Here is a 20,634-nt window from a genome sequence, read left to right on the forward strand (position 1 = left end):
AAAATTACTTGTTTTTGGCATATCAAAATAAAATAGTAATACAAGATGTTTAGGAAGAATAATATCCCTCTATCGACCTCTGTCTGGATTTTTATTGTCTTTGCACATCCAAACAGTTGGATATTTACTGGGTTGTTTATACATATTATCATTAAGGTAGGCTTAATCTTAGTCTTTATCACTAGACTTAAAAGCACTAATAACCTCTGAGGTCTTAATCGAATCTAATGATTTTACTTTTGATACTTAATAAAAAATGACGATCAAAATTTCCTTCTTTTCTTTACCATCTTCCTTTAATACAACCTCTGTCCAGAAAGTTACGTGTCTATATTTTGAATGGATTATCGCTGAAACTGCAGTTACTCTCCTTCAAGGTAATTCTAGTTGGTTGTATTGCACGTCTGGGAACGACTGTACAAGTCATGGAAGCTCCTGGCGTACTTGTTTTTAGGGATGACTGTGAGCTAGGTCGTAAAAATACGTTAGATGTCGGAAAATCTCTGGCTCTTCAGGTCCGATTTCAATTTGAGGAACAAGAAAAACTCTGAGGGAGACAAGTCTGGTGAGTACGGTGGGTTATTGACTGACAACTCCCTTGTTCGCCAGGAACTGCTGCACCAGAAAGACAGTGTGTGGCCTGGCATTGTCGTGGAGCAGTGTCCAGTCGCCTTACTTGGCGTACTGGGAGCATACCCGCCTGATCCGTTACAGCAGACATTTCAATATTCCCACGTACAGTGGTTGTTCAGTCTACATTTGGCCAATTTCGACTTACCTAAAAATTTAGAAGAATCCATGGTGCCAGGTCCGTAAGTGCTCGATATGTTTCCCTTGGTTCCTAACAATAGCCCGACAGCGTAATTTCCACTGTAATAGGCTTCTCTGAAGAACTGGGAGGGGAATCTTGTGTCATTCCCTTGCACAGCTTTCCAAAGTCTCTCTACAGTTGTCACACGCCCTTTTCCCAAAGCCCGCTTCAGCAATCCAAATCCACAATAGTCCATAGAACTTGCATCTGGAGATTTAACAGGTAACTCATTGAAAGGTATCACCTGTATACCACTTACCTCCTCCATCTCCCTGTAGAATGCGAGGGACGATCGTGAGGTATGTGATGAGGCCTTTTCCATGTGAATTCGCACCAGATTGGCGTCATTTCCGTACAATGTTGGAATCTCATGCTCGTAGATCGGCTGCATGATCTGCTCCTGAAAATACTGCGAATTTATTTTGCAATTCTTCGCCACCCTACGAATCTTCAGTTTACCTCGGTAACAGTAGCCAGTAAACTACCATGAACTCTTTTGGGAAGGTTGTTTACAGACACGGGCCCACCTTCTAAAGTTTTTGGCGCCTTTCTCTCGGTACATGATGGCTCTCGGTTTGCCGCAGTCGGAAAGGTAAATCCATGCTTCATAGAGCGTTAAGACGTACACCCACCTTTGTTTTGCTAGATGCCGTTCGTACAGCTTCCGGGTGTTACACTTTCGTTCCTTTTGGAAGGCATCCGTGAGAAGATGGCTGCGAGCTTTCATGACTTTCTCCAGCTTGAGTTTATGGTGTAACGTCCGGCTCACAGTCCCCAAAGACACATCAAGACGATTAGCCATACACCTTTGTGTTGGCGGATTTTCTTGCATTGCCATTTTGGGAAGTTTCCTCTGCATGGTGGAGGTGGCCTTGGTGCATTTCCGCTTCCTAGGCAACTTCGTTGGTGATCTTCGTTGGTGGAGCTTCGGTGCCCTTGTACTTTTTATAACATTTTTTTATTCCACTTAACTGATGTTGCACTGTTTTCTAATGACAGAAACACTAAAGTGGGCGTCATAAGGAGCTTCAACATAGCCTTCCCAAAACCGGCTTAGTTTGGGCGGCATTTTGGTCACAGAGCGGAAACCCACACACTTGGAAACAAATTTAACACAACACTCACAACAATGGTCCTGTTTTGTGCGTTGTTGTCGTCCGCGCGGAAAAACAATTCCGTTCCCAGGTAGCCACTGCACAATACTGCAGGAGGTCAGATGAGTCCATTCTGCCCGGGAAGGGGAAGGAACGAAATCGGCCAAACGTAGGCTGAACAATCTCTGTACGTAGCGCCATTTAACGTGGTGTCCTCAGGGAGAAATTCTTTATGGATGAGATCCTCAGAGTCAAGAACATCGTGAGCATTGTCTTGATGCGGGATTCTCTCACTTCGCACCTTCTTGGTTTTCGGCGACCCAGGATCTCACCACTCCATACTTTGACGTTTACCTGCAGGGTCGTAACTCAGGCATCAGGTCTCTTCGCCCGTGATGATGGTTTTCAGGACATTTGGGTGTCGACCCGCCATATCGTTGAAGTCTTTACACGTTAAACCAAAGTTACATTTGTTCCAGCGTCAAAGTGTGGGGCAGGAGTTAGAAGCAAAGCTTACGTTTACCCAAATTCTAGGTCACTATGAGGTGTCCCGTCTCACTACTAATTCCCACTTCCTTTGCTATCGTTCGCACTGTGACACGACGATCCATGGCCAAAAGTTCTTTTACTTTCTGTACGTTGTCCGGGGTACATGCAGTTACAGGCTGGCCAGTTCCGGGACGTCTTCCACGATGTCCCGCCCTTGTCGGAAATACTTAAACCATATATGAACACACTTCAAGTGACAGCACATTCTTCGTAAACTGTTATCAGCCAGAAACAGAACTGCATATTCTTTTGCTGCTCCATTTTGGTATCCAGTTTTGGTTTCGATCGCATGCACTACACCTTCACTCTGCATTGCGCTGTTTACACACGATAAGCACATAGCAGCGCCGCCACTCGGGAATTTGTTCAGAAATGTCTTGACCTGTACGACGCGGGATGCGGCGGTGGCGCATTCTTGTGACCGTGAGCAGTATCACGTCATTTACCGAACTTCCTGGACAGAAGTTTTTATTTTATGGTTTGGTTCTGGAAATCAAAATCTCCTATAGTTTTTGTGAGATAGTTGTGTTACGTTAAATGTTATATCTTTACAGATTTTTTTTTAATGCAACTTATCTAAAATAATCCTGTTTCAGATTTGACAGTTCTGATGTGCCAGGAATGTGTCACCGCAATGCGTCTGTAGCTGCAGCAGTGGGACGTCGAGATTTGGTTCAAGTTTGGACGCTGGCGGCTTATGCGGCCATGCCAGTTGCTCAGAGGAAAATAGAAGCGGGAGAAGACGATATACCGTGGCCGTTTCATCCATTTGGGAGAGCCATGTTGGAATCTTTGTAAGTAGAAGAAATATTGCAGCCTTAGAAAGTAAAAGAAAAGAAATTATGAAATCTTACGCAGACCTACTGAAGGTTAGAAAAGTCGGGCGAATGTTACTTTGTCAGTGACACGGCAAGAGAAAAGTAATAATCTTATTAATCGTATTGATACCTCGTATATAGCGATATTTTATTTGTTAACTCGTGCTTTTTGATTTTCTAATTGCGTAAAAGTTAAGGAAAATTGTTTGAGATTGAATTTTAGCATGCATTTCTTATTTATTTATTTAGCCGGAAATTAGACTATAAGATTGAAACTAAATGTTGCACTGAAATGAAATACAGGTAACTATTAAAATTAAATTCTTGGGTTTTAATAACGCAGAACATTTTCCAACAATTTAAAATAGAATACCAACTTTCGAGATCAGTTTAAACAATGAGTAAGTGGTTCAGTATATTAGTTGTCCAGTAATATTAAGAAATATGAATTATAAATGTATAACATATCTAAGGAGAAATATTTTTAAGAGTTTGTGTCTGTTTGATTGAACTTAACGCCTCTTTCCTGTCACCGTGGCTGTTTGAAGTGACTTACGTTTCACTTACATTTTAACCATGGAATGCGAACTACACATGTGTTCTTGGTAATCAAACCCAGAAATTTTAAATATGTAAAAAATATTGTAATTAAACAGAAAAGGTTTGTACTGGCGGGCTTGATTTGTTATAACCTCCTATTTACCTGTCAGTTCCTTTAACCAATTGAGTTGTAAACGATACGTCTGTTTTCTGTGTCTCGGCACTTTGTTTTTCTGTTCTGTATATGATAGCTAAATTTGTTCATGCAACCATCTGAGAAACATAATCAGGATTAGAAATGTGCCAATTTAGAATTTCTGTGTAGTTGCATTGTTGATTTGTATATTCATAAGTTTCTTCGGTCAGACTCAGCAAATCTACTTCGCATATCTATGAGAGATTTTTCGCAGTGTAAACAAGCAAACATTGGTCACAACACAAGCAAACAACTTTCACAATTTTAGATTAAATTTATGATTTATTGCTATAACATTAGTACGCGCACATATACATCCTCATAATACATATGCTAATACAATGAAAATGTTTATCCTTAAACTTGGTCATTATGTGTGGTAAGCAATTAAAATACTTAAACACAAAGAAACATAGAAACTAAATAATTTAATAATCGATGAAGTGTTAAGATGTAATTTGAAAACGCCAAACATCTTCGACAGTCTCGTGTTTTCATCAGTGACATTGAAAATTCCTCTGTAAACTTACCTCACATCTCCGGCATAATATCGTTTTGCACTATCACTGATATTGCATGAATGAGTGCGTAGTTTCACATGTAGAATTTCATATAAAATTATCTCTTTCTAATTCCTTAAAATTGCCATAACTTCTTGTAGGTAATCAAACAAAACGATTTACATTCTTCTGATGTTTAGGCGTCACAGTCCTTCAGTGTTTCAAAATATCTCGTTAAAGAATGTAACCTATTAGTATTTTTTTTCACTATTACTGGTACTGCACAGATGAAGAATGTAGTTTCCATTTGTAATTGACAGTTGTAGATCACCTTTCCGGATTCCTTTAAAATTATAATTTTCGCAAGTAATTAAGAAACGAAATATGTACTTCCTTACACTTCCCCGTACATTGAGCATAAGAATCATTTAATTATTAAAAATATGTATATTAACAATATAACAAATGGAATACGTTATCAAATTGATTAGTCATTGTTTCACTTTGTGAGATTAAAAGAAAGAAGAAAATAAGTATTTAAAGCAATGGTAATTAAGGCCACTGAAGAAGACAAAATATCTTGTCGAAACTATTTGGCCTTTCAAGTAAGATTATTTAATTGTAAGTCATTGCCAAATATTAAATATCCATCATTATATTTCATTAAGTTATTATTAAGTTGCAGTTGCAAGTACAACACTGAAACATAGGTTCGAGTCCTGTTGTAATCTCATTCCTTTTTCTGTTTTCGTATTGTATTATGTTTTTTTAATAACGTAAAATTTTAGAGGATATACTTTTAGATAATTATGCTAGGTTTGCTAAGTTTGTATATATGAAATGTTAGTGCTGTCTGCATAAAACCGTATCGGATGATAATAATAATAATAACAAGTGAAACTGATAGAAGTGTCGAAACCCTATAATTTAGAAAGTTCTATTATATATATATATATCTTCCGATCGTCAAAAAATCAAATTAGAGATTTTAAAAGATGTACACACTTCATGGTCCCTATATGTCAAACAAGCGGTGTTCGATATTCGTTCGTGGGCTCCCTCTTGGGTTAGCGGTTTGGCGTGGGAGACACAGATTCGATTACTGGAGGGAGCTCATGTGGTTTGGAATACTTTTTTAAAGCTGGAGGTCCACGTCCCATATAACCTCGGTGTTCAAAGTGACGCGAAAACTCAAAATCAAATCAAACCAAATTGATGTTCATTCGTCCGTCCGTGCACATATGTATGGGCGCAAAGACTTCATGGTTCAACATGTAGAAACCAAACTTCTTAAAGGATGACGGTTGAAGAATTGTGATATTTTTGTAAAACAATTCGAACGATACTGTTTATATTTCACAAAACAGTACAATATGACTTAAATGAGTCTTTTGGAGTGCCTCTTTGTGACCAAGTGGCTAACGCGTGTGGTTTTACGCATATTCCCGGGTTCGATACTTGGTGAAGGTACTCGCCTTGGACTCGACTAATGGTTCATATCCACTTTAAGAAGTAGATCCCGTGACTATAGCTGTGGTGCTGATGAAGGGACTTTAAACTCAAATCAATTAATCATTTTTTCTTGGAAAACTTGTAGTAGTGTAGTTTACTTCTGTTTTTTTATTCATTTTTTTCCGTACAGTTTTGTCGGAAACAACATACGATTTTGTTTGTATGTCATAAATGATGTTTCATTGACACTTCTTTAATTAAGTTATATTTTTGGGAACTCTCGTCTCAATCTCTCTGAGAAGAGATATTTGTGAAAAATCATTCGCTATATATTTCAAAGACTAAACGAGTCTTCATCGTGGCAGTAGATTGCAGATTTTAAGTTCCTATTGCTTCTTATATTTTAGGATGCGTGAAAATCCGTAGAAGTATGTATATTTTGTCAAACTTACAATAAATAAATAAATAAATAAATAAATAAGAAATTTATGTAAAGAAATCTATAAAACAGACCCATAGGTTTGGTGTTCCTGACAACACAAATTATTATTTTCAATCTTCGAAATGTAATGACTAGACTTCGGAATTTTAGGCACCAAAAAGTTTAATTTTAGGCGCCTAAAATAGGTACTAAAAATAGGAAAATAGGCGCTAAAAATTAAAAATAGGCTCTAAAAATAATAGTATAAATTATTACATACCCCTTTTTATTAACATCTTTTGTTTTCAGTGAATCAGGTGATTCATTCAGTACACAACTTGCTCATTCGTAATTTTGGAAACAGTAAATTACCAACAGTTTCTCAAAGTTTTCGACTGTCAATCTCTCTCTTTTGTCTGTAAGGATCATCTTTGCTGCCGAAAACGATCTTTCCACTGAGACAGATGTTACAGGAGCATACTTAAATTTCGATACATTTTTCATTTCCACTTCGTCGGGGATGGTTTCATCCTCTCCCATCAAAACTTTCCCTATACGAGCCAACACAAGAAATCCCTCATTCTTCTTCACTACACTTTCCCACTTACACTGCACTTTTTCCCCAACTTTCCCCGTAGCACTTTGGATTTTCTTTTCGGCTTCGTTAACTACTGACACCTGTTCACTAAGTGGCTTTCCCGTAGCTTCCAACTTAGTGATCGTCGTAGGTAAGAATGAAAAATTTGACTTGATATATACAAGATCTCTTTTGAGAATGGGATCTTTGAAAAGTTCCTTCAAAACTGAAACACTTGCAATGTTTTCCACACCAGGAAGTTCGCCAACAACACCAGCAATAGCGTCCAAGTTCTCTGCGTAATACAAAGCTGCTTCAAGCCATGTTCCCCAGCGCGTTAGGACAGGTTGTGGAGGAAGAGAAATGCCAGGCAGTTTTTCTTTAAAGACAGCGATTCTCGATGGGGCTTTGCAAAAAGTTTTTTTCATGTTAGAAATGAGGGCATTGACTTGAGGAAATTCGTTCCTGATTGTTTCAGAAATTCTATGAAAAGCATGTGCTACACAGGTAACATGGATGAGGTTGGGGTAGAAAGGTTTTAGGTTCTTAAACGCAGCAATCATGTAAGAAGCTGCATCTGTGCAAAGAAGAAGAATTTTAGAATCATCCACACCACTAGGATACAGAAGTTGCAAACTTTTGTTCACGGTGTAAGCAATTGTCTGGTCACTCACTTTCTTAATTTCCTTGCTACTTAACAAGTGAGGAGTTGAAGGTCCATCTTCATCAAGTTTTCCTACAACAACATTCACTATGTATCTATTGCATGCATCAGTAGTCTCATCGACGCCTACCCAAATGCTGGAATCGCCAATATCCTTTCTGATTGTATCAAGTGTATTGTTGTATTCAGAATCCAAACACGTTTTCCTGAGTGTTGACTCACACGGTATCGATTGCTGGCACCACTTCTGTAAAAACTGTCGGAATGTTTCATTGTGAAGTGTGTTCCATGGGATGTTGGCAGCGACAAGGGCTCTAGCAAGATCCGCATTAAATGTGTTCGCAGTTCCAGATTCAGATCCAGATCCAGAAGGCTGAGTTAACTGTGTCTGTTTCTGTTGTTTCTTCGCTTTAGATTTGGCAAGATGTCCAGCACCATCAATGTGTTGCTTTAAGTGGCACTTCTTTTCCTGAGAAACCTTAAAAAAAAAAAAAAAAAAAAAAAAAAAACGCTTAGAAATATATTTTCAAATGCTTCTTACAAAACTAGTGAAGATGGTGGCGTTTTAACTTTAATTTCGGTTTCAAATTCTCTAATTTTCTTCGTGTACATTGCGACTAGTATTTTCAAACGGGTCAGTTCGGGTCAGCTTATTGTTGGACACCCTCAGTAACGGGTCGGGTCAGGTCAGCCTAACTCGGGTCACGAGTCTGGTATCGTTAGACCAACTCAGTTCACCAGTCGGGTCAGGTCAAACTATCTCGGGTGACCCGACTCGACCGGTGAACTGAGTTGGTCTAACGCTACCCGACCCGTGACCCGAGTTAGGCTGACCTGACCCGACCCGTTACTCGAGGGTGTCCAACCAAAAGTCGACCCGAACTGACCCGATTGAGAGCACTAATTGCGACAACTACCATCACTGTTTGCTTGCCTTTCTGGTCGTAATGTGCTTTTTTTTTTTTTTTTAATCGGTGAACGTTACATTATTGATTTAAAGTTGACAAAAAGGCAAACTTGTTGGTCTACCTCGTTAAAGACCAATATACCCCAGTCCCATTTCGAATCAGAACAGATCAAATAAAAGACTAATCGATGAGCATTTTACTTCAGAATAATCCCCAATTTACAGACAGAAGCAATAAAATTGTATATCAATATCTGAGAAATAATATTTAATTTTAAGCACTGTAACTAATTTAATTTTAAGCACTATATTTTATTTAATTTCGAATGCTGACACACTCCAACTTGGCAAAAATTAAAACATAATTTGGCAATATTTTGTTTGAGATTTGGATGCCAAAATAATTGCATGAAAAATTTCAAAATATCGTCCCTTTAAAATTTTCTTTAAAACTGTAATTTACAAAATTTTTAACTGATTTGAACCAAATTTTCCCCAAAATATGATTAAAATGTTTCAGTGTGAAAATCAGTGACCTGTCAAAAATTTAAAATAAGGGCCGTTTTAAAATTTCAAAAATTCAAAATTTTTGCAACTATCAACTGACAGAAACCAAAGTTAGAACGAAAATAAAGTATTAGCAATGCCTTAGTTGAGCGTGAACATCAGCATGATACAATAAATAAAATTGGCGTTTTTTAATTTTTTTTTTTTTGGAAATTAGTTGTCTCTTGCGGCCCTGCGACAAAAGGTGTATGGATATTCTTCATCAGGAGAGAGAGAGAGAGAGAGCAATCGATTAGAATTCCTTTTTTTTTTTTTTTTTTGGCTTTGGGGAGAGAACATCAGAGACAAATTCTTCCTTTCTTAAGATCTGTCCTAAAATAAAATTATCCGCAATTGTAATTCTTGTTAGACGAGTGTCAGACTGTTCTTTTCTTGCCCCTGTGTGGAATTTATTTGTCTGTAACTATGGATGGAAATCAATAGCATCTTAAGACAATAGACAGTAGCACCTCGAGCAAAATTGATAAATAAAAAAACAAAGAGACAAACAAGTTTCTGCTTCGTAAAACAAGTTCTGAGACAATCTATGAACCTCAAACGCCGTTATTTAACTATTAACAGATCTTTTCTTTCTTTTTCGAGAAAAATAACAAAAAAAAAAAAAAAAAAAAAAATGGCCTTTAAACATTTTTCCTATCTTTTATGCTTTTCAAGATATTGACATTTCTAGTTTTTCTTTCAAACTGAAATCCTCGTTTTTAGATATTTTCGGGATGAAAGGATATATCCAGTTTCCTTAACTTTTTAAAGATAATCAATATTGGCATTGCACATTTCTTCTTTCAAACTTTTGGAACTGTTGGCATTTAAAAAAAATTGAATCCCGCCTTTCTTAACTTCTTTCGTATTTTTTTTTTTTTTTTTTCTTTTGAAAAACGAGATAGCAAAAATATGTTTTCTTAAGCTCCTGAAACTGTCGAGTAATTGCTGGCATTAAACATTTTTCTCCGAAAAGAGGACCCCTTTTGGAGTTACTGACACAATATGTCAACTTTAACTTACATTGTTTTTAACCTTTACCGCTTTTTTTCGGGGGGGGGGGGGGAGTCCTTCGGAAAGAACCGAGAATGCCATGTCCGCTTTTCTCAAGATCCCCGAGAATCCCTAAAACTGTTGAATGTGTAAGTCTAGACACTTTCTTCCATTAGCACTTTCAAAACCATCGTTCATATATTTCATTTAAGCAGGCTGCTAGAAGTCTTTACATTTTAAAGATTTTCCTGTGTTACAGGATTATTTTTATGTTTTTTCTTAACTGATCTAAATTCCATGTAAATTAGATTTTCACGAGTTCAGCAGCTCAGTAACGTTGTCTCTTAAAATAGTTAACCTCCCATTGATAAAGGTTTTACTTTAGCTAGCTATACAGAAACAAGGAGGGGGGGGGGTGTACAATTGATTTAATTAAATTTATAAATTCTGTAAATAAAAATAGCTTTTCTTACCTGCTTGCTGCACAATGGACAAAAGATTATTCTTCCATCGTATGTTAGATCTGGAAATTCTTGCAACCACTGGCGAATCAAGGTACTTTTTGAAGACTTCTCCTTTGGCATTGTTGCGTATGATACAAAACTTCTTTTTAAGAATCCTCAAGATCTGTGACTGGGCTGTAAGCCGTTGAGTCCAATTGTTCATGCGTTGTAGAGACGATGTATCGTTCTTGAACTACGTGTTTAAGATAAATCACTGCACTGACCCGAAAATGATACATGGATGGATACTCCAGTCAACTGAACCGCGTCACTTCATGAATCGTTTCTGTTCGTGGACTTTGGTTTTTCCCAAATATTGAAAGCGAAGACCCGAAGAGATTCTTGCTTCAATAGAGCTGTGTGTTGATTTGTGAATGTGTGTGTGTAAACTATTGTCCAAATTCCAGAGAGCTGAACGGATCACAGAAGAGCTGAAGTGAGCCGCTACAGAAGAGAAAAGGTGGAATAGTTCCAAGAATGCAGAACGGCAGGGAGGGGAATATTGGTTACTGCGATATGCACTTAGCAATAGCTTTGGTTTTGCCCCTGGGGAAAGAGAGACAGACAGAAAGAGATAGAGATCTTTCAGTACAGTGTCTGCAGGATGCAAAGGGATGGTTTGTCTTTGTCTTTCACAAATGGGCTTGACCTTGAGCAGAAATAGCTCAACTTTTAGAAACAATTTTTTACATACAACCACCCTCTGCGTTTCACTTCTTCATACGAGTTAGACTAAAATTAGCCTCGACAAACACACTCACTCTGCCTTCAGATTTGTCAATTAAATTTCACTCAACACTAAAAAAAAAGTTTATTTAAAAAATACAGGAATTTTGTATTTTTTGCAGTTTTAGGCATTTTTAGGCCAAAACGGCCAAAATAGGCGCTAAACTCCATTTTAGGCATTTTTAGGGCACTTATAAAGTGTTTTAATAGGCTTAATTCCTCATGATTCGTAAAGATCCGAAGTATTTTTTACTTCCTATAAAGGGAACAAAATAGGCATTTGCCTTAAAATCCGAAGTCTAGTAATGACAGATGATTATTCACAAATATTTGTCCTGAGCTGACATGGAGGTGAGTGTTAAAAATATAAGTGTTCTTCTTACTTTTTTTTTATAAAGTAACTATCATATTTAGTCTATAGTAAGTAGACTTTTCTTTGTTTTTTTTTCTTGTTTCGAAAAAATATCCCTGGCTTAGAATCGGCATCGTTAACAACCAGTAAAGTAGACGACAATTTGTCATCGACGCAATAGAAAAAAAAAATCCGAAACTTATCGCCAGAAGTAAACTGCTAGCATTTAGTAACCATGCATGAATTTGCATTGGCAACAGCGATAGTATTACATTGTGTTTTCTGCAGATTTTGTATATCAGAGTTTCTCAACTTGGAAGCCGCGAGAGGAATACATAGGTATCACGAAGGGAGGTGGAAAAGATAAATTTACTTATAATCTAGTAGCGAAGAAATATTTATTTTAAAAATTATTTTGATGGACATTTGTATTTCCATACGTACTATCAAATACAACTGAACTAACTAATTAACTCTGTGGAACCCTGAGATTCAATGCCGCGTTCACGAAAAGTTTCCATTGACTTCTGTCCTTAGCCAGCTGGATGCAGTTTCTACTTTGTATTCCTATCTCGGCGAAATCTGTGTTAATGTTGCCTCCCATCTGCATCTAGATCTTCGTAAGCTCATTTCCGATTGGATTCCCAGTTAAAATTTTGAAAGCGTTCCTACTTTCTTTCTGGCTACATGACTTGCCAACCTGTCAAATACAACAAAGAATATTAAACAAATAAAGTTATTTTAAAAACTGTTGGAATAAAAGAAAGTGAAATTAGTTTAAAAGAAATGCACATCGAAATACAAGAAAAATACAAGATTTCGTCGACAATTGGAAGAGGATTGGTTTCATTTGTGATCCTTTGTTATTCTTTGTAGAATTGTGTAGGTGTGTAAGGCATAGGCACATAAGAAGCAAAAATTAAAAAGCTTATTGCAAATTGGAAATTACTTATGGGTTTGCTGGCAAGACGAAGCTATAAAATAGGTTCATGATACGAAATAGTTTGAGATACGATAGATAGGCGAATAGTTGAATTTTATAAAATGCGAATTATGGCTGTTTTCTTATGAGGCGCTGTCGTTACACTGCCAGTTTTGAAAGAAAATGTAGTTTCGCTGAAGATACATCATCTTTCTGCGCAGTGGCGATATGAGATTGACGCAAGTAACATCAGACGGTGGAGGAGGTAGAGAAAATAATTATTTGCGTGTTTTCATAAGATAAAGACTTTGGTGGACCAAAATTTGGTGGTCACTATGTAATTGCAGTGATGTTAAACAATTTTGTGAAGGAGTAGCGTCAGAAATGCTTACTAGTGAAATTGTTCAATTCAAAGTTTACGAAATTGCTCGAGAGCAAAAAGTTACTAATTTTAAAGCATGTCGCCATTGAGTCCACTTTTCATGAAGTGCTAGGAATTTTCACTCCGTAGGTGCACGCCAGTTGCGCAAAAGTTGCCAGAAAATTACAAAGAGAAATTGTAATAAGGGGCGCATCTTCTCGGTCAGATAGAAAATGAGCGAACTACCGTGCATATCGATGTGCGTATATATTAAAGTGAAAATTTTGTCAAAATAAGGCGAAAAGCAACGCATGTTAGTAATGCTTGCATGTACTATCGATGGACATTAACTACCTTCTTTAATTGAATTTAAACGCATGACTTACCAAAGTCGGAAACATTTTCGAAAAGCATTACTGTATAGCCAATGAAAGTGGGTTATATGGCCGGGTGAACACTGTCTTAAATACAAAGTACTCATTTTTTCGTATCATCGCATATATAATTGTATATTATACAAGCATGAAAACCATAACAATGGTGTAAGTTTACGATGGCACAGATAATCATTTCCAGTGAAAACGAACTTTTTTTTTTTTTTTTTTTTTTTCCACGCACCGTCACCATGAAGTGAATTTACAATAAGACGCTTATAAAACTACACGTGTTAATTCCAAGATCATTAATGAAAAAATGGAAGGCGGGAAGTCATCATATCGGAACTCGTTGTTCTTAGCTATAAATATTTTCGAAAAGCCCGTTATGTTATTGCTTAAAACTTTTTGAATTGTAGGATTCTAATATTTCTGTTCTACATTTAATATTATAAACACATCTGGGTTTATGTAGACAGACTCTAAATGGCTTATGCTTGAATATATCGGTTGCGAATTAGCAACGTGATTATTTATAAACTCTCGTCAAAAAGTTTATATGTGGTATTGTTTTGTTAAAAAAACACACATTATTTTTTTATTTCACGTTTTATTTGATTAACACATATCACGATTCGTATTAAATCCACGAGTTGTATTCATAATCACTGAGACATCATTGTACCAACTAGACTATTACTTTTTTCGTTTTTATATGCAACTTTTCTTTTCGTAGAAACTCCACACTTACGAAAAAAATAAAATAAAATAAAATAAATAAAAATAATATTAGACGCATATGTATGTCATTGTTTGCTTCGATCTATAACACTGATGATATTGTCAATGCTGTAGGACAGAGTAATTTTCCTGCAAAAATTCAAAATTCAATACTGAAATAGTAATTTACTTGGATTGCGTCTGCTGCAATAATAGATGACTAAATATTGTAGCAGATATAAATAAACTATACATTTTAGGTAAATAACTATTTTATTACTAATAGAACGTACGAAACACCTTTTTTTTAAAAAAAAAAAAGTTTTATGTATTAACTTTAAAATATTCCTGAAAGTATTTTAATGTTAGTGTATAAAAGTTATATAAAAGTACATAAATGTACATTCTTTAACTTATTTCCTTGGGATTAAAATCTCGTTCACTTTTGGAGCAAAGAAATATATGTCCATGGGGATAGTTTCAGGTACTTTTAAGTGCATTTCGATAATATTAAAATAGCATTTGTTAAGAAATGTTACTTGAACTCGTTTATTTATGAAATAGACAATTATGTAATAATACTAACAATTGCCAAATATACTAGTCACTGAAAAAGTATGCTCTTTACATTTTATCCATAGAATTGCTCATTACGTTAAGCAAACTGATGTGCAGACAGCTGCGATGTTATGTTGTGCATTTGGTACAAGAACTGAGAACTATCTTCAATACAAAAAGAAGGATACCAGCAAATCAGTGTCAGTTAGTGTAAGTATTGTATTATGTGGCATTGTTTATATTCATCATCATCTTTTAGTTGTTTACTTAAAAGCACTTTTGTGTGCGCTCTTACACGTATATCAGTGTTCTTTTAACATATTTTCTCTTTCCTTTTTCTTAGCATTTTTAAAATATTTCATAAAATTGTTATTGAAAATTTTCAAGGAACGTCAATTGACAGTGTGTCTGTGAATTAAATGTACGTAATTTCTCCGTTCTAATGCACACTCTGCATAATTATGTAATTTATTGTCTAGATTGTTCACTGAAAAAAAGTCTTAAATTAGTGATATCGAAATGTATATTAAATGTATATTAAGAGGCCTAATCAGTGCGAAATTAAAATACCGCTAATTTTACAGAAGTATGTGATATCTTCAAATAGATAAAAGAATCGAAATGTGGAACAAGAGCGCCCTAGACAATATTATTTTGCATGAGGTACTGTTATCACGAGTCACCTAGTAACTTTCCGTTTGCAACCATTTATAAACGCGAAAATAAATGCCGATTTTCTAAATGACTGGAAATTGAAAGCAGATAAGTGAGTCATGATAACGGCATATCATGTAAAATAATATTGTCTATTGCGCTCTTGTCCCAGATTTCGATTATCTTTTATCTGTTTGAAGATATCGCATAATTACTGTAAAATTAGCGGTATCTTAATTTCGCCGTGATGGGGCCTCTTAAAATGTAAAAAGTCTTTAAATCTCGTTAAATCTTTCACAAAGTATGTTAATTATTATTTAATGCTTGTCTGTTTTTGTTTTTATATCTTTTTCTTTGTTTTTTTCCTCTTTTTCTGTACTTCACTGTCATGATATATACAAACGTTTGGGACACTCACATATATACAAATGTATATGTAATATTTCAAAATATTTTATATAGAAAACAAGATTTTATACTCTTTCTTTCATGGTGTTAAAAAATTTCTATTATCTTTTCACATATCAAATTAGTTATACTAATCTATTACTTTACTATTGACGAGCTCCTTCGAAAAGATACATTCTAGCTGTAAAGTCAATTATTTTAGAAGGGAAATGAGAGCGAACTGATACTTTATTTCCTTGTAGCGCTTTGCACCAGGGAAATGGTGTCTCAAGGTAAAGTATAGGAGCTTCATGACTAACCAAAGACTTTCGTATGTAAATAAAAAACCTGGAACACACTAGAAACTAGTACCTTTTTTATACAAGTGTTTTGTAAATGTCTGGTTTTTTGGCATGTATTTTATGTACTGCATGAGGATTTTGTTTTAAAAATCTCTGTCTCTCTCTTTCTCTCTCTCTCTCTTACTCTTCATTTCATGAGTATGATATCTAACATTCTTTCAATTCATTTCACAAAAGCTTGAGAAAAAAAAATCTGTTTGGTAATGCACTTACCTTCCCCCCCTTTAAAAACCCCTTCTTAAATGTTAACACTTGACAATGTAGAAGTGTTTATACGACGCTTTTATGCTCATCTTAAAGCACAATGGTTTGGCATTTTGATGTGGCACGTGATGGGATGTCTTCTTTTCTATTAGGAAAAAAAAAAATACCTAGATCATAATCAGGCCGACTTACTATATATTGATAATGGATGTACACGTATAGTGGCTTAAAACTAATAACATAACCATCAGCGTGAGCTAATAAAATAAACCAATTTTCGTTACACGAAAAATGGTAATAAAAACAATGAAATGCTGGATTTGTGGCTGCAGAAATACTTGAATAAGTAGTTATGTTTATTGCAGGGTGTTTATGGCGTAACTAAATGATAAGTTATATTTTGGTTAACTTTGAAAAGTAAACTAGTTGATGTAATAAGTTTGTTTATGGTTGGTAATATAAATTTTTCTCTGTTTATATAACCTGAAATGGGAATAGCAACAAGACTTACATGCGGTTGCTACTTTTCGTACAGTATCTCATATGTAAAGAAACATGAACGTGAGTAATCAGGAAGTTATTTTAATCCCTTGATGTAATACCCTGCTGCTGCGATAACCTCTTTTCTAATGTCAGACATGTGTTATATGCTGTTGAGTGCATTATTTTGTGATGGCATTCGAAGAAGATACCTACGGCAAAAATGATACTGGAAATGTCAAGGAGCGTTTCCTTCGTAATGGTTCTTTTATTTTAGGAAAGTAGTCACAAGAACTCATGTCTGGCAATCAATGGGTTCTCTAGTATTTTCCAGCCTTCCTTTGTGCAGTAAGTTCTGCACGTTATGTGTTATATGGTATTGCCGTAGAGGACAATTTCCGATTTTCATGATTGCAGATGTCTTTCCCCTAATAGCTGGCTATAACTGATGTTCAAGATGATGAACACAGTGAGCAGCATTAACTGTCATCCATTGTAAAACACCGTGTACAAAATAACCCTTGGTTAGTCATATAGTCGTATGGTAATATCATCATCACCTTTACATTTGCATGCTGTTGTTTCACTCTCCTTTGGGCATAATGAAGGCAGTACCACCACCATCAGTCAGTTAATTTCCATTTCAATTTAGGTATTGCGACTAAGGCATGCTTTATCATCCCTTTCGTAATGTTCTAGGTGAATGCGAGAATATTTCCGTCTCGGCCACTTTTCCACATCGGTAGTCTGTCTGTTTCGCAGATATTTTATATATGCCAAGGTTCATTGTTAATATTTGTAGTACAGTTCATAGTGAAATGTCTAATACGACTTCTAAATCATTCAGTGTCTATTTGTAGTCAGTTTCAGCAACGTGAGAAGTGACCTAGATTATGTAGATCTGTTGAGATACAAGGGTGCTTTCCGCCGTATTGGTTGGTGGTTAATTTAACGGCCATCTTGAACGACCATGATACAGTACAGTCGATCTAAGTCACAGCAAACCTTCTGCAATCCCTTATGAATTTGTAACTCGTTTCTTCTACGTACAATGTAAAACTTCAATAAATAATCGATGTTCCTGCGCCTTAAAAAATATTTAAGGCGATCAAACCTAACCAAAATTTTCCTCCTTCAGATTCACTAACACGCAGTAATAATCTGAAATATTCACATAAATACGTTCTCTTAACTCCAAAAGATAATTCGTTCTTCACTTGTCACAGAACCGTTTGGTCAATGTGTTCCAATAGTGTTTTCGATTCAAGAAAAACGTTCCTCAATTCGTTAGCAATAATTCGATGTTTACAATAACAAAACGGTTAAAATATCAATCTAGATTTATTTATTTACTCTTACGGCCAAGACTTATACACTAGCGATTAATCGAGATTCAGCTTTCATTGCAAATCGAACACACAATCTAAAGCGAGCGTTCCTAGCATAAACTATTTAGAAAGCTGAAAAAAAAGGAATGGAACTAAGTTAGTTGTACCTTATTCTACAATGGAGTCAAAATATTAAGACTAGTTTCAAAAGTATGATTCTCTTGAACAGTCGAGTGCACGTCTCTTCTGCGTACAATGTAAAACTTTAATAAATATTCAATGCTTCTAACGCTTAAACATAATGGAGGAAACGTAATACGAAGGGTGATCAGAAGGTAAGGTTACCAAGCCTGGAGTGGAACTGTATATATTATTTCATACAAACAATGCAGCCAGCAGATAGTGCATACATTAGATTATTTTTCGACATAGTCCTCATATCGGTTGAGGCATCGTGAAATGAGTTTAAAGATTTCGTCCTGATAGAAATCCTGTCCTTGCGTCTTCAGCCACGTTGTCACAAAGTGTTTCACCTCCTCGACTGAAGCGAAGCGACGGCCTCCTAGGCGTTCCTTCAAGTGCAGGAACAGGTGAAGATCGCTTGGAGCGAGATTCGGACTGTAGGGAGGGTGGTCGATGATGTCCTAGCGAAACTGCTTCAACAGCATGATGATCTTCTGGGCGTATGCGTTTTCTGTGCCAGCCGCAAACTTTCGACATCATTCTGCGACATGCTGACGAAACATTACAGTCTCTCCGTAAACCTGTACCAGCTGCAGGTGAATTTCAGCCGTAGTTACATGTTTCGCTCACAGAAATCGAATTACTGAGAGGACTTCTTTGCGAGATCAGTTTTCCAATGAATCATCATTTGTGTTTACATAACTAGTGCCGCTGGTGGCGGGTGGCTGAAACTGCACAATTACCAACTCCGTGTATTAAAATTACCACACAATCCTCATTTCTCTATACATACGAAACTCCAGAAATATCGGCCTTTTGTAACCTTAGTTTCTGATCCCCGTCATAAAACGAATGCTACTGAGGGATATTTGAAGCTTTACTTCGACATGATTAAACGCCAAACACTATGGTGGATAAAATGAAAAGTCTATATAGCCAGAACAGTGAGAGATCTAGGCAGAAAATCAGGTTTGGAATATGGTCAATATACTCTATTAGGAGTGTATGTACTTGATTTGTTAGTTTACGTTTTGTTTATTGAAGTTTAGCGATCCTTTACAGCATCAAAGTTGTATAAGAAGTAGACTTTTAGTTTAAAGTGAAAACCGAACCACTGTAATGCGTTCTAATTTCAATGCTTTCCAACAGAGAATGAAACCCGAGACCATATACACCAAAGGCACGCGCACTAGCCACTAGGGAAGGACTAGTCTATCGTTTTGAGTATAAAACAAGATAAAGCAAGTAGTTGAGGTCAAGGAAATGGTATAAAATAACTGATTGGTGTAAACCAATGAAATTAGTATTCGAAAACTAATAATATATTCTAAAAGTTTTAATTGTTGCTATATCGTGATAATAAATGAAATAATAATTATAATTTTTCAAAAAAATATTATTGTTAATATTATATAATGATGCAAAAGTATGCACATAATATAATTAATGATTTAAAACTTTCCATGCTGCTTCACTATTGCTTCACTTTTTTTTTTCAATTGAAAATTTAAGTAACATGAAGGCTGAAAACTAACACAATTTTGAATTTAGGTTAAAAAATATAAGTTGTTGTTCAAATTTTTTTATAGCCTAAAAATGTGTAAGCGTATAACGTCATAATTAGTAGCATAGAAAATGCACTAATATGAGAAAAAATTGGGAAATCATTTCGAGATTATCTCTTATGTTACTGTGTCCACTTACTGATCTGCAGAGTTTTCGAATCGAGCTCGTTAGTAAAAGAAATTTGGTAATTTTGTGGTAGTTTCATAAATCTATACTTCCGAAGTTTACTCTTCAGTGCGATATGGAGTGTTTGCTTTATAATTGCCATTGCATATTAATACTAGCCTTTGAATAGGTGGGGGCTTCGCCCCCAGCCCCCCGTGCTTGTTCGGCATACAGCCTCGCGTCTTTTATGTATGAGCTTTTGCATCAAAAGTGAACTTCGTGCATTTTCTTTTTATATTTCCTGTAATTTGGCCAGCTGGGGATTTCGCCCCCTGACCCGCACATTTACTCGGCCTATGGCCTCGAACCTCTTAAGCCCACAATTCTATGAAATTTCAAGTTTTTTTTCGTATTTCAACTATCTGAAAAATAAGATTTTGTATCCCAAGAAAACACCCGTTTAAATAACATGGGGATTTCTTCATCACCCTTTAGACCCTTAAAAACTAAAAGTATTCACTTTTGGCAATTTTCCTGTGGGTCAGTCCCGGAAGACTACAATCATGTCAAATTTCATCATTCTAATCTTGCCTGAAGTGCTTAAACATTTTGGGGTGTAGAAGATGTCTCATATATATAACGGGAAAGATTTTGTTGTTTCCCATAAAACCACTCTACATTGGAAATTTTTATTTTTGGTGATTTACTTCGGTAATGCTAACGAAAACGTACACGCATACAGAATTTCAAGTTATTATTCCAATTTCAAGTATCTAAAACA

The 20,634-nt window shown here is 35.9% G+C and overlaps 1 protein-coding gene across 2 annotated transcripts in view; it reads left to right on the top strand.

Annotated features, from left to right (window-relative positions):
• The window catches only part of Wdr59 (WD repeat domain 59), a 133,916-nt gene that overhangs the window by 69,965 nt on the left and 43,317 nt on the right, over positions 1-20,634 (top strand). The window contains exons 16-18 of one of the 2 annotated variants that reach the window (XM_081759637.1): positions 3,051-3,248; positions 14,668-14,794; positions 15,889-15,918. In XM_081759637.1, coding sequence (XP_081615763.1) covers positions 3,051-3,248; positions 14,668-14,794; positions 15,889-15,918 — 355 coding nt within the window. The remainder of the gene's footprint in view (positions 1-3,050; positions 3,249-14,667; positions 14,795-15,888; positions 15,919-20,634) is intronic. The other variant, XM_081759643.1, reaches the window with a different exon arrangement.

The sequence above is a fragment of the Thermobia domestica genome, chromosome 1 (genome assembly GCF_964235325.1).
Source record: "Thermobia domestica chromosome 1, izTheDome1.hap1.1, whole genome shotgun sequence".
NCBI lineage: Eukaryota > Metazoa > Arthropoda > Insecta > Zygentoma > Lepismatidae > Thermobia > Thermobia domestica.